Source organism: Anser brachyrhynchus (assembly GCF_964034855.1).
Source record: "Anser brachyrhynchus genome assembly, chromosome: 9".
Classification (NCBI taxonomy): Eukaryota; Metazoa; Chordata; class Aves; order Anseriformes; family Anatidae; genus Anser; species Anser brachyrhynchus.
Window position 1 is genome coordinate 8,222,677 of NC_137703.1, and position 13,111 is coordinate 8,235,787.

At 36.7% G+C, this 13,111-nt stretch overlaps 1 protein-coding gene across 4 annotated transcripts in view; it reads left to right on the top strand.

Moving 5' to 3' along the window:
* Positions 1–12,906, top strand: part of FXR1 (FMR1 autosomal homolog 1) — a 29,025-nt gene extending 16,119 nt beyond the window's left edge. The window contains exons 7-17 of one of the 4 annotated variants that reach the window (XM_080604599.1): positions 281–397; positions 500–670; positions 2,798–2,876; positions 3,261–3,370; positions 4,302–4,388; positions 5,119–5,326; positions 6,864–7,031; positions 8,006–8,206; positions 8,950–9,030; positions 11,438–11,529; positions 11,888–12,906. In XM_080604599.1, the coding sequence (XP_080460725.1) occupies positions 281–397; positions 500–670; positions 2,798–2,876; positions 3,261–3,370; positions 4,302–4,388; positions 5,119–5,326; positions 6,864–7,031; positions 8,006–8,206; positions 8,950–9,030; positions 11,438–11,529; positions 11,888–12,058 (1,485 nt within the window). In that variant the 3' untranslated portion in view covers positions 12,059–12,906. Of the gene's footprint in view, positions 1–280; positions 398–499; positions 671–2,797; positions 2,877–3,260; positions 3,371–4,301; positions 4,389–5,118; positions 5,327–6,827; positions 7,032–8,005; positions 8,207–8,949; positions 9,031–11,437; positions 11,530–11,887 lie in introns of all 4 variants that reach the window. The other 3 variants (XM_080604598.1, XM_080604601.1, XM_080604600.1) reach the window with 3 other exon arrangements.
* Positions 12,907–13,111: the final 205 nt, after the last annotated feature.

Genomic DNA, 13,111 nt, shown 5'->3' on the forward strand with positions numbered 1-13,111 from the left:
ACAAGTATGCATATCTTAGAATGATACTGATTTTTTTTTTTGTCTGGGGAATATCATATCAAGGGGAAAGAGCTACTATGTAGATCAGAAGCAAAATTTTTAGCGTAAAATATGCTCTGAGTTAGAACAGAAAATTGTAGGTTTGCAGAGGTGGTGCTGAATTTTTCATGCTTAGTTTTGAAGAAAAACCGTATTTGTAAATACTGGAAATTTGGATCATGTTTATAACTTCTGTCCGTTCAGTGTGAATTTTTCTAAAAAATGACTGTCCTTTTTGTAGTCTGCCAGTGAAGCAACAGTGAAGAGAGTGAATATTCTGAGTGACATGCATTTGCGCAGCATTCGTACCAAACTTATGCTTATGTCAAGAAATGAAGAAGCTACAAAACACTTAGAAGTAAGTTATAGCTTGAAATTTTTGTTGCTTGAAACCAAGCACATAACTAACTGTGCTTTACATTGAGTGCATGTGAATGAGCCTTATTTTGTTCCCCTTCAGTGCACAAAACAGCTTGCTGCGGCATTTCATGAGGAATTTGTAGTCAGAGAAGATTTAATGGGACTTGCTATAGGAACACATGGCAGTAACATACAACAAGCCAGAAAGGTTCCAGGAGTTACTGCAATTGAACTTGAGGAGGATACTGGTACTTTCAGAATCTATGGGGAGGTAAGAGGAACTTTTTGTGAATCTGATAAGCATTTTGCTTTGTCTGCTTTTAGGGCAGTGAGAGCTATACTCAGAACTAAGAACTGGAAAGAGCTGAGTACTTTTTTTGAATGGCCATAAACATACTCACACTGTGGCAGCTTGTATGTGAAGTAAGAGACTTTACTGCAGTGATGGTCTCCATGTGATGTGTTCTTTCCTAATCAGTCCATGTGCTGATGCACAGATTCAAGGGTAGCTGCACTGTACACCTCCGTCAACCTGTGAGAGATACTGTTTACTGTAATCTTGCTTGATTTTTTTCAGACTTCCTGTGCTGTTCTTATTGGTGCCCTCCCCCTGCCCTGAGCCTGCTATAGTTCACTATGGGGTTTTTCTGATGTGTGATATCTGTTCTCTGATGTAGCCAAATGCATTCTAGTCTTATCTGCTGCTTTTCCTTTTTTCCTTTTTTTTAACGTAGCGATTTAATGCTGGTTTTGTTTTTGGCAAACTAATGATGGACAAAATACTGCTGTATTTCATTTGTGTGCCTCTTACCTGAGGTGTTTTAAATCTTGAGAGAGCCTTAAAACAGGGCTGTTCTTTGGACCAAAGCTATAATACATTCATGAGGCAGAAGAGCAGTGTCACAGCAATGCTGCTGTCACTGCGGCCCTGTTAGAACATTACTTGAGGGGTTTAACCTGTGCTACCAATTCTACAGGTGTTTCACACTCATTTAGAACTATGCTGCTGCAAAAATAGCAGGAATAATGCTGGGATTAGGGAAACATCCTGCATTTAATCTTCCTATTAGACTCTACAAGTAACTTGGACATACCTTGATTCTATGGAGTAACCAAAGCAGGAATAGACATACAGACTGGAACTCAAAGTTAGAAAGATAGTTACTAGTAACTGGATTTTTATTGAGGTGTTTAATCCATGTGCACACTGATATTTTCAACTTACTTTTTTTTTCCCCCCATGTATGCATAGTCATTATTTTCCTTTTCTGAATTACTGGCTGCAGGGAGCTGAGTATGCGTTATCCAAGGCAGCTTTATATGCTATCTCCTGCTGGGGTGTGAGTCACATGGGTTGTATGCGCACAAAACTTCTGAGTACTTGTGGCAGAGCGCAGATATGCATATGGGTATGCTGGAGCTCTTAAGTCCCTGGCAGCTGTTGGCTTTCTCATTCTGATGCTGCTTGTGTGACAGCAGTCACTGTTCCTTCATCTTTATTTGGGAAAGAAGTGATAAACGTACCTCTGAGGCAGGACATTGTGAACTCTCTAATTATGTCCTACTTGTAGAGTTCATTGAAGGTGAAAATTGCTAATGTGTGTTGATCTTTGCATCGTTTTATCTGTTACTTGGAGTACGCAGTATAGCTCTGCTTTCTACAACCAACCACTTCCTGTTTGCCTGTTTTTTTTTCCCAAGCTTTATTGCTTGTTTCATCATCTTGAAATCTATTATCTCCCATGTTTCCCTCCTCAGCATTTTGATTTCTGCCAGAAGTAGAAGTTTGTGAATTTCTTGTCCTAGGAGTTCCCCAGTATTTCATTTAAAGGTCCGGGAGCTGGTGATACTTTTGCTTCGTGTTTGTGTGAAAATATGAGAGATGAAAGGGCTTAAAGGCATTAGTACGATGAAAAGTTATCATTGCTGACACTCGAACACTCATTCATGCATTCTATACTCCTGTTGTTGGTAATTTTAAGCTGTATATTTATTTTTTCATTACTTTTAGTATTCAATTAACAGTCATTTAATTTCTGTCACCTGGCAATGAAGCCATAAGGAAGGACTTAAAGAGAGTTCTCCTGTATCTTAGAAAACTTGATAACTGAACTGTGGCCAGAACTACCATTCAGAAAGGGGAATTGTCTTGATTGTAATATTACTTATAAATTACAGGTTCACGTTTGATGAGGACATATTCCTTAGTGCAGTATGTTTTCTTGTAATTGGCCACTCAGTTATTTCTTTAGTGTTTATTTCTTAAGTAGATTAATTTTGCCTCTCGTCTCCTCTTTTTGAAAATGCTTGCCATTTGGAAGGTTTATGGGTGTTGCTATAGGGTTTTATCTTTATCATGTTGCATTCAGAAATAAATGTTTTTTAATTTGTTTTTCAGACTGCTGATGCAGTAAAAAAGGCTAGAAGTTACTTGGAATTTGTGGAGGATTTTATTCAGGTTCCCAGAAATCTTGTTGGTATGTAATACTGCTAAAATATGAAAACCTGGGGAAAGAGAGCCTACTAAGCCTGACCGTGCATAGAAGATTTAGCTTCTAGTACAATATTTGATTTTTCCATTTAATTAGAAAGTAATTTAGTCTTTTCAAACTATATGCATAATCTTGGTAACTACTAGCCATTCTATGCATGCATACAGTTTAAATATAATTTTAGAATTTTTGGCCTTCTCTTCTAACACAGTTTTTGTTTACGAGTGTGAAGTAGGAGAAAACTTTGGGGGGAAGAAGTAGAAGGTAAAAGAGTTGGGTTGTTACAATTATGTTGTATGTAAATTATCAAACAGCTGTTCAAAATATTTTGCACACTGGTGCAAAATTAACCATTCTTGCCCTCCAAAGGAAAAGTTATTGGAAAAAATGGGAAAGTGATTCAGGAGATTGTAGACAAGTCTGGAGTCGTCAGGGTGAGAATTGAAGGAGATAACGAAAATAAACTGCCACGTGAAGATGTAAGTACTTTCTTCTTTCTTCCTATTAAAATAGAAACCTTAACAAATGAGCCATTTTGAATGCTTTAACAAAGAAAATAAGGGAAAACATCCAGAAGGTGAAAATTTCTGGGGCTTGACTTAAATGACTTAAAGTACTACCTTACAGCATTAGAACGGGAATATTGTTAATCTCTGCATCATTAGGCAGCTGGCCTATGTGCCCTTGGTTTTTCATGGCTAACCTATAATAGTGGTGATGTCCAAGTTATAAAAACGTGGTGACTGTGATTTGGGTAGTTTTATGGGATAGAGGCATGCTTGTGGATTGTGTAATATATCCAGTTTTACAATTTTTTGATGGCTATAGAGATAGATTATAAAATTTTTTTCAGACCGGCATCTTGCAGTGAATCTTGTATGAAACAATTCAAGAAATGGTTTTTGCTACTGAAGCAAGACTTATTTTTAAGCTTTCTCCTTCACGTACTGTAGCTGAATAACTGTTAACGCTGTCAGCCTAAAATTGTTTAACGTATTTTAACTATATGAGAACATAAGATGAAATCTTCTAAAGGTGCTTCATCTTGCAAAGTTGGTTTAATTAACCACTGCACACTTCTCAGGAATCTTTGGATGCCTTTATGCACACCTACAATGACAGAAACACACGCAGCAGTTGTGTTGCATAGGCAACACAATGGAATGTAGACAGTATATGTTAGGTTACCTCAACTGCTAAAATAGGATGTTGGAAAGCTAGACAGTCTGAAATTTTTAACAAATAAGTATTTGCTTCAATCTTTAAGCTATTTCTGGTGTCTTTGCAGCCCAAGATTCAGTTGCCTTTGTTCTGATTTTTTTATAATTAAAATATTTTTAATTGCGTACATAAAGTATAGTTTTGATAATTTTCTTCCTGAATGTAAGATTTGGCATTTTGTTTCTGTAGGGAATGGTACCATTTGTATTTGTGGGTACTAAGGAAAGCATTGGAAATGTCCAAGTTCTTTTAGAATACCACATTGCGTATCTGAAGGTAAGTGCATTTTGGAAGAAAGAAGCTGTAGAAGTAGCTTTTCTTGAAGTAAGAAAATACTTGAGTAACAACTTCATTGTGTTTTGCAACTGCTGAACGATTTCTTTGTAGGCTGTGAACTAAGGTTTGGTGTCATGAACTCTTACATTGCATGTAAGAGCTATTTAGGCCTTTAAATACGTTATCGTGAGTACTTAGTACTGTTGGTATTCAAAGAACTGGACTTTAAACAACACTTCTAAGTGGCATTTGAGAAGTAATATGCAATTGTTTTCTCCATGTTATTGTTTTGTTGCTCTGAGGTTAATGCTGTGTTGGTGTGGGATGGAATTTCTTATGCTAAGTAGTATTTAAAAGAATTGCCTGCCTAAACTAGTTGGCTTTGTAGGACTAGGGGTGTGACTTCACAGAAATAATGAATTAATTTGATCTTGTTACTCTGACAGGGTTTTTTTAAGGGTGACTAGAAAAAGTGCAGTGAAGCATTGTTTTTAAGATGGTTACCTCTCAACAATCTTTCAACATGGTGTTTTAAAAGAAAGGTTTTAGATTTCTTCCAAAATGCCAGGATTGCAAAACTCATAGATCAATCCCGTTACTTGTAGTCAACTTTGAGGTAGCATTAACTCACCTAAAGGAATGTTAGTTTTTCCTGTGACTGGATGGGCAATGGTATTTTGTGGGGAAAAGTAAGATGTCTTTATCTGACATTTATTTCCTTTTTATGTAGGAGGTAGAGCAACTAAGACTGGAACGGCTCCAGATTGATGAACAATTGCGTCAGATTGGTATGGGTTTCAGACCTTCCTCTGCTAGAGTTCCAGAAAAAGAGAAGGGTTATACGACTGACGAGAGTACCCTCTCCTCAGTGCAAGGTTCCAGATCATACAGTGGAAGAGGGAGAGGCCGCAGAGGCCCCAATTACACATCAGGTTACGGTGAGTTTTTTGTGGTGGTTTTTACAACTGTAGAGCAGCTATTGAATGAGTCTTCAGTATGCTTTTGAATCCATGTGTTCAGAGTAGTTGAGTTGAAGGTAGACCTGAAAATTCAGAATTGCCTTTTTTTCCGCATAGCTCAGAAAACCTAGTTAGTTTATATTCTTGCTGAAGTTAAATTTTTAACTGAAAAAATGAGCAAACTGAACTCTGGTAAAATCTTGGCTTTCAATGATAGCAGTTGACAAAAAATTTAAAGTGATGGTGTGTGCAAGAGGTACAGATACTCTGAGGAGACACAATTTTTTTTAAAGTAGCATTATCTGACTTGACTGAGGAGGAGAAAAGCTCGTCTGTGATCATGGTCATTCTGTGAGCATACCTGTGAAAATTAAAACTTACAATGGATGTAGCACAAAGCTTCTTCGTAATCATTTTTGAATTTGGGTAGAAACTAACTGGATTTTAGATGTAGTGAGGTATTCTGTGGAACTGAGTAGCAGTTCCTTGTAGAAGTGTGCACATCCCCTTTTCACTCAGCTGCATCCCCCCAGTTGGAAAGTCTGCACTTAAATATAGATGTATTTCATAAAGATACATAGGCGCCCTAGTAAACAGGGCAGAAAATTATTGAATACAGTAAATTACTCTTGATCATCTCCGTGTAGCTCACTTCTGTCACAAAATCACACAGTTCTTCTGAATTGTGTGGCCTGGCACTGATGATACCTTCGATCATGGCATGTTGATCAGGTTAATTCTGATGATACTGATAATATTTATTACTTTGTTTTTTACTCTTTCCTGGTGAATTGTTTGACTAAACTGAAACCGTAATGAATGTTCAGTTTGTTTATATAGGAGTGTAAATACCTTTATTCCAGAATTGTTGGTAGGGAGAAGTTCTGGATGCTTAGCATAAATGGTAGGTGTTCAGATTTTTTAGTAATAAAAAGCTGTGCAGGTTTGGTTAGCTCAGAAACAATGGGAAGTTATGAGCAATATTTAATATAAACAGTTAAATTTTTCAAGTACATTACCGCAGCCAGAAGAGGTTGCTTAGCGACAGCCATTAGCTGTAAGGTGGCAAAGTTGTCCTTGGGAATTTCAGAGAAGTTGCCTAGAAACTGCATCAAATGCCTGCAGCGTACACACAAAGAGAAAGTAGTATTTAATTGTTGATTTTATCCACATACATAAATTACAGTTTGAGTAATCTTGGATCTAATTTCTCTTGTTATTGCAAATAAAATTAAGAATCATAGAAACCTAGGTAACTTACACTGTTCATATTCTATTTGTGCACATAAATGTTTTAATATAAATTTATATAAAAAGATATATCTATAGATTTTTATTTTGAATTTGTGTTTTTTGTATATATTTATAGAATACGTATAACTAGGCCTGATGCTTGAGAAGACTTCTCTAAGAATCTGAAACCAGAATACAATCCCACATTTCTTACTCATTTCCAATTTTCTTTTCCTTTTTGTACAAGGTACAAACTCTGAGCTCTCTAATCCCTCTGAAACAGAATCTGAGAGAAAAGATGAACTTAGTGACTGGTCCTTGGCAGGAGAAGATGACAGAGAAAGCAGACATCAGCGTGACAATAGACGACGTCCTGGGGGACGAGGACGCAGTGTATCTGGAGGTCGTGGACGTGGTGGACCTCGTGGTGGCAAGTCATCTATTAGCTCTGGTAGTGTGTCTCAAATGTATTTTGAGCTCTGTTTTTGTTCCTTGCAATTCCCTCTCTGACCTCTTAGTACTTTTAAACACTCTGCTTTTACATTGTAATTGTAATACTTTGGTATTTCAGTGGGGTTTTGTGATACGCAAGAAAGCAGAAAAGGGACTCCATCAAGGAGTGTAGTGATAGGGCAAGGAGTAATTGTTTTAAAGTAAAAGAGGGTAGATTTAGATATTTGGAAAAAGATCTTTACTATGAGGGTAATGAGGCACTGGAACAGATTGTTGGGAGAAGCTGCAGATGCCCCGTCCCTGGAAGTGTTCAAGGCCAGGCTGGATGGAGCTTTGAGCAACCCGAGACAGTGGAAGGTGTCCCTGCCCATGGCAGGGGGTTAGAATGAGATGATCCTTATGTCCCTTCCAACCCAAACCATTCTGTGATGTTTTGTTGTCATAAGCTGTCGTTGGAATTCTGTTCATCATCTTCTGTTCATGATGATCTCCATTTCCTTCCTCTACTATACACAATAATGACATTAAAGTTTAGAAATCTTGGGCATGCTACCCGTGGTTGCCTTTTGAGTTAAGCTTGTGTTTAGATACGGAAGGAGAAGAAATCACAGGAAGTTAACATTTTATCAGAGTTTGACTGTGTAAGATAATTCACAACACTTGAATAGTGACAGAAGTGCCATCCTGCTAATGAAGCGAAAGGTATATTTTACACATTTAACAGCTTAAAGTAAAAAGTTCTTTAATATTAACCTTGGAAATCTTTGTGATGCAGTAATTTAAGTGCCACATTGTGATGCCTCAGAATATATATTGTTGGATTAGTTAGAGAGGAACCATTACACATAGAACTATAGCATTTATACCTTTTCATAAGATTGTTCTAATGTTTTGAAGCATAGATTTAAGTCAGCCTGGAAATTAAATGTGTGTAACTACAGTATCTTAAATACAAACTTTCTGTTCGTTTAGTGCTTAAAGATCCGGACAGCAACCCTTACAGCTTACTTGATAATACAGAGTCAGACCAGACTGTGGATACCGATGCTAGTGAATCTCACCACAGTAGTAACCGCCGCAGGAGGTCGCGCAGGCGACGGACTGATGAAGATGCTGTTCTAATGGATGGAATGACAGAGTCTGATACAGCTTCTGTTAATGAGAATGGTTTAGGTATGTAAACAGTTAGATAGTCCCAGAACGATTTTGGAAGAAAGAAGTGTGCTATCAATGTAAGTGCAGTGAAATACTTGTTCATTTTTATTAGTGGTGAGTCATTGTTCTGTTAAAGGTTGTTGTCTGATTAAAGGAAAAATTCTACTTCCATGGCTCTGCCATGAAAGTTCTTGTTTACTGAGCTCCAGTAGTACTTTCATATGCCTCTTTTGTAAAACGTATCTGATGGAGATACCAAAGACTAACTTTGATTTCAGTTAGTAATGCTGTTTTCATAGAGACACGGTGCTCTGATCAGTGTTCTGTTTTGTCCTTAGTAACCTCAGTGTCAGGGTAGGAAAGCTACTTAAGCAGTTAATTTATCTCTAGCCAGCCTCTGCTTAAGTACTTTCCCTCAGTAAATTCTCTTGATACTCACTGGGACAAGAATATAATCTGTTACTTAATAGTGTAGAAAAAACTCTTCTTCATGGTTGTGGCTAAAATCTGACATACGGTTATTTAATAAATGAAATCTGAGGTCATTAAGCATATGCCTAAATGTTTTCATGAGCCAGGAGCAAAAAAGTAAAATCTGGCATTTACTTCATTGTGTATGCTTTCAGTATAAATTTGTTGTTCTTTCAGACTGTCTTAGCCTGTCTTTTTTAACAGAAGTAATTTGAAATGCCCCATGCTGAAACTGCTGAAGAATTTATTTTTTCGTCAGAAATAGTTCATGGTAAACTTTGCAATTGCAGATGATAGTGACAAAAAACCCCAGCGACGCAATCGTAGCCGCAGGCGTCGCTTCAGGGGTCAGGCAGAAGATAGACAGCCAGGTAATTCGAGTGAAGCTGTGGGTATTCTCAGGTCAAAAGCATGAGAGAATGTTGTGTCTGCTGTTTTACATATAGCTGCATAATATATAAAGGTTAATAACTAATAAGACTACTAGATAAAGATGAAAAACATTTCTTACACTAGGAGAACTTTTATAAAGTTCTTAATCTGTCTAATGAAACTAATTTATAATGTCTAACTTTTTGCTTGGAAATACAATTTATGCTTCTGATCCGGTTCTCATTGAAGTCAATAGCCAAACTTCTGTTGACTTCAGTGGTCCAGGATCAAGATGTATATAAAAAGTTCATGATCTGCACTCACTTGCATTTGCGCACTTGCATTGAATGTGACACAACCTTTTCAGCACTGGCTGAGAAGCAGAGTTGGAATGGCAGGTTGTAGGTGCCCTGGCAAGGCACTGTGAGGGAACCTACATGGTATCTGCCAGTCCAGAGCTTGATTCAGACTTCTGCTATCAGTCTTCAGCTTTTGTGAACATTGTAAATCATCCACAAATTGAGGGTGGGAAGGAGGAGGAATTTAAATGAAGTTGCATGTTTCCAATTTTTTTGTTGTTGTGGCTTGTTGCACTTCTTTTGTGTGTACTAACACTTGAAATGTTAAAGGTGAACTAGCTAATTCTCAGTATAATGCCCTGTTCAGAAAATGCTTGTACATCTGTGCCATAAGGTAGTAACAGAAGGTCTTCTAGACTGACAGGCTCAAAACTTCACCCATATTTGTTTTCTGTATATCTGTGGTGCTCATATGATATTTGACTTGTAAAGCAACAACATTTTTTCTTCTAATAATTAAAACTTTAAGAAAAAAGTAACCTTATTTTTCAGCATTCTGTAGTTTTGTTACAAAATGATAGTTTATAAAGGGGTGGAAGAGATGCTGGTCATCTCTACAAAAACCTCTAGTATTTTTCTTGAAATAAAAGCATTCCACGAACAAAACCAAATCCCCAAAGTTTTCTCACTTTTTTCCCTGTTGATTTCTTTTTGTTCAAAATACCATTTTCAATTTCTGTAAGAAATATTTTTGAAACCAACCTTAAGAGCATTGGTAGTTATACTATTTGGAAAATGCTCTAATAATTTAATCTCTTCATAAATACTCAGTAAGTGTATAGTGAGTGAAATTGAGAGAAGGAATTATTCCTCCTAAATACTAACAGCATACTTCAGTCATTTAGTTATGTCACCATACTTTTTGGGTTCCTGCTACGTATATGATTATTAAGATTATTATTAAAGAGCCTTTTACACTGTGTGTAAAAACATGCTTCCTCTTTATATTAGAGGAGTTGGGTACAGAACATCATTTTAGAGAAATAAGTCCCCTTGTGTGGAAACTCACTTGGTCTCAACAATTATGCAGGGACCCAGTTGTGAAAAGTCCAGTTAATGTAACAGAAAACCTGTGTGTTACACTTCCTGTGCTGATAATCTGTTTCTTACACAGTCACTGCTAAACCCAGGAAAACAGTTCACCTGAATGCATGGTATACTAAATGTAATTGACTGTACTGTTCAGTAGATACTGCTTGCCAACTCTAATATGCTTTAGTTCATCAAAGATACAAATGCATATTTAAATTTGTAGTCCTGTGTATTCTAAAAATAGAGTTGACTCTCAATTGTTGTGGTTACGAGAGGGCGGGATAAGACAAAACCAAGCTACAAGAACATGTGCTGAGGTGGTAAGAAGAAAAGAGGTCAGAAAGCCGCTGGCCAGCATCCAGTAAGTGTAGCCATAGCAGTGTAAGCATGGCTGTCCTGCTGTTGGGTACAGGCTCGCTCATACAGAGCCACTCGAGTGCCTGTACGCACATCACAGTTAATCCACCCACCCACAAGCCAGATTTGACAGTGTGGATTGCCTTTTGAGTACCAGGAGGGTGAGTTCTCTTGCCAGTGGCTTCATGAAAGTAACAAGGATTTGAATGCATCTTTTATCGTAAGTGATGCCATATTCTGAACCTCCCCTAATATTTTTTGTATTTTAACCTACCTTAATTTTATTAGTGTGAAATTTTTCACTAGTGAAGATAGTTAAATCCCAATAATAAACTGTCTAAAGTTAAAGAGCCTGCAGTTTTGATCTCTTGAAGATGGGTATAGAAATCCCTTCTTTTTAAGCAATCAGGCCAAAATTACTGTTTTACTAATTTTAAGATTCTGTCTTCAGATAATCACCAGCTACCACAGATTTTGTTGAAAACTTTATTAACATAAAAGAACTGATCCTTGCTATGTAGTTGATAACCTGTAAGAGTGAAGGCCTTTTGTGAGATATCTCCCAGTTATAGCGTAACTTGTGCAGAAAAAAGATACGAAGCTTAATGCTAAGTTAAATTTCTAATATGAGCGTCACTAATTTTTTTTCCTTGTACAGTAACAGTAGCTGATTATATATCACGAGCTGAATCTCAAAGTAGACAGAGAAACCCTCCAAAGGAGACACTAGCCAAAACCAAGAAAGAAGCGGTAAGACGATTTTAAATGTACACTTCCTTTTTCTCTTCCCTTACAGTGAAACAGTAAAGGAATGCTTGATTTAGGTCACTTTGAGTACTGAGTTCAAGAATAAATCATGAAAAGTCAAAATGGTTGAGTAAACAGAATTGAGCATTAGCTTGTAGAATATCAGTGGGGACTTGAGTAACTGTTTTAGGGTTCAAATTAAAGGACTTATGTACTCTAAAATACTATATTTACTAAAGTAGCATTGCATAATAAAATGCAAAAATTCCCGTTGCAAGGTTGCTGTGAGCCAGAGGGAAATAGACATTGTATTCTGTGTTTTTTTACTGAATTTTTAATAATCCTGTTCTTATTCTTTAAGGCAAAAGATGCAATTGATGAAAACTGCCCTTCCGAAAAGGCAGTGAATGGTCCTGCTACAACTGCTGGGGATGAGCCTTCTAAATTACAGCACAGTCCTGATGAAAAGAAAGTTACTGTTCAAGAGGAGGGAAATAATCAGGAAGAAGCAGTGCTGAATGGTGTTTCATAAACTGAAGTTCCTAGTTTACAGTTCTTCTACATTACATTTAAAATAGTGCTTGTATAAGCTTGCCAAAGATAGAATATGGATCGCCAGTCTTGACACCGCACTTTCAGTTCCTCCATTTTGGAATACAGAAAGGGGAGGGATCCTGAAGAAATCATATGTTAAACATACTTTGACACCTACTGTGTTATAAATATATCATCAGATGTGCCTTGAGATAGTATATGTAACATTTAAATAAACAAAATTGCTGGCTATAGGAAATGTTATTTTGTTTTCAAAATACGGCAGAGATGTGAGGGGGATCCCTAACATAATACTCTTTATGAAAGCATTAGCTGCTTTTGTTACATTTTTAATAATATGCAACCACTTCTTCACCTGAGGAATACTAGAAAGAAATGCAGTCTAAAATATTTTGCACTGAAATGTAATTTCTCCATTAGTTTAGTCTGGAAACTGGTCTGTTTTAATACATGTTTTTTAAATGCTGTATGTAGAGGAAAAATCTGCAGACCACTGGAATACATTTGTTAAATTCTCATACTCTGCAGGGATACTGGGTGACATTGGCAGTGACTGTTCTACATTGAGGCTTTGTTTGGTTTATTTATTAAACTGTACAGTATTTAAAAATCAAACATAGCTTTAGTTAACACTAAGCTGAATTAGTCATGTCCATTAAGACATAACCTGAACTACTGAAAAGATCAATTTCCAGAAAGTTTATTCTGTATAAACTACATATGTTAGTCCTTAGTAGAGTATTTTTATTTTTGTTTTGGTTGTTTGATGTGCAATATGTTTTTTTTGTATGCTGGTAGTAAAAGAAAATAAACTTTGATCTTCCATCTGTGGACTGTTTCTATCAGAAATTTAAATTGCTATTGACTTAAGGTTTTCAAGCTGTTAACACTAACTGTTGAAACTTACCTGCCAGGCAGCTTGAACCTTTAACTGTTACAAAAAAAGTTTTCTAACATGCTAACCTTGCATTAAGGTGATGTAAAACATCAGTTAATGTATCTAAAAAGACTTACCTTAAGAATTGCTTAA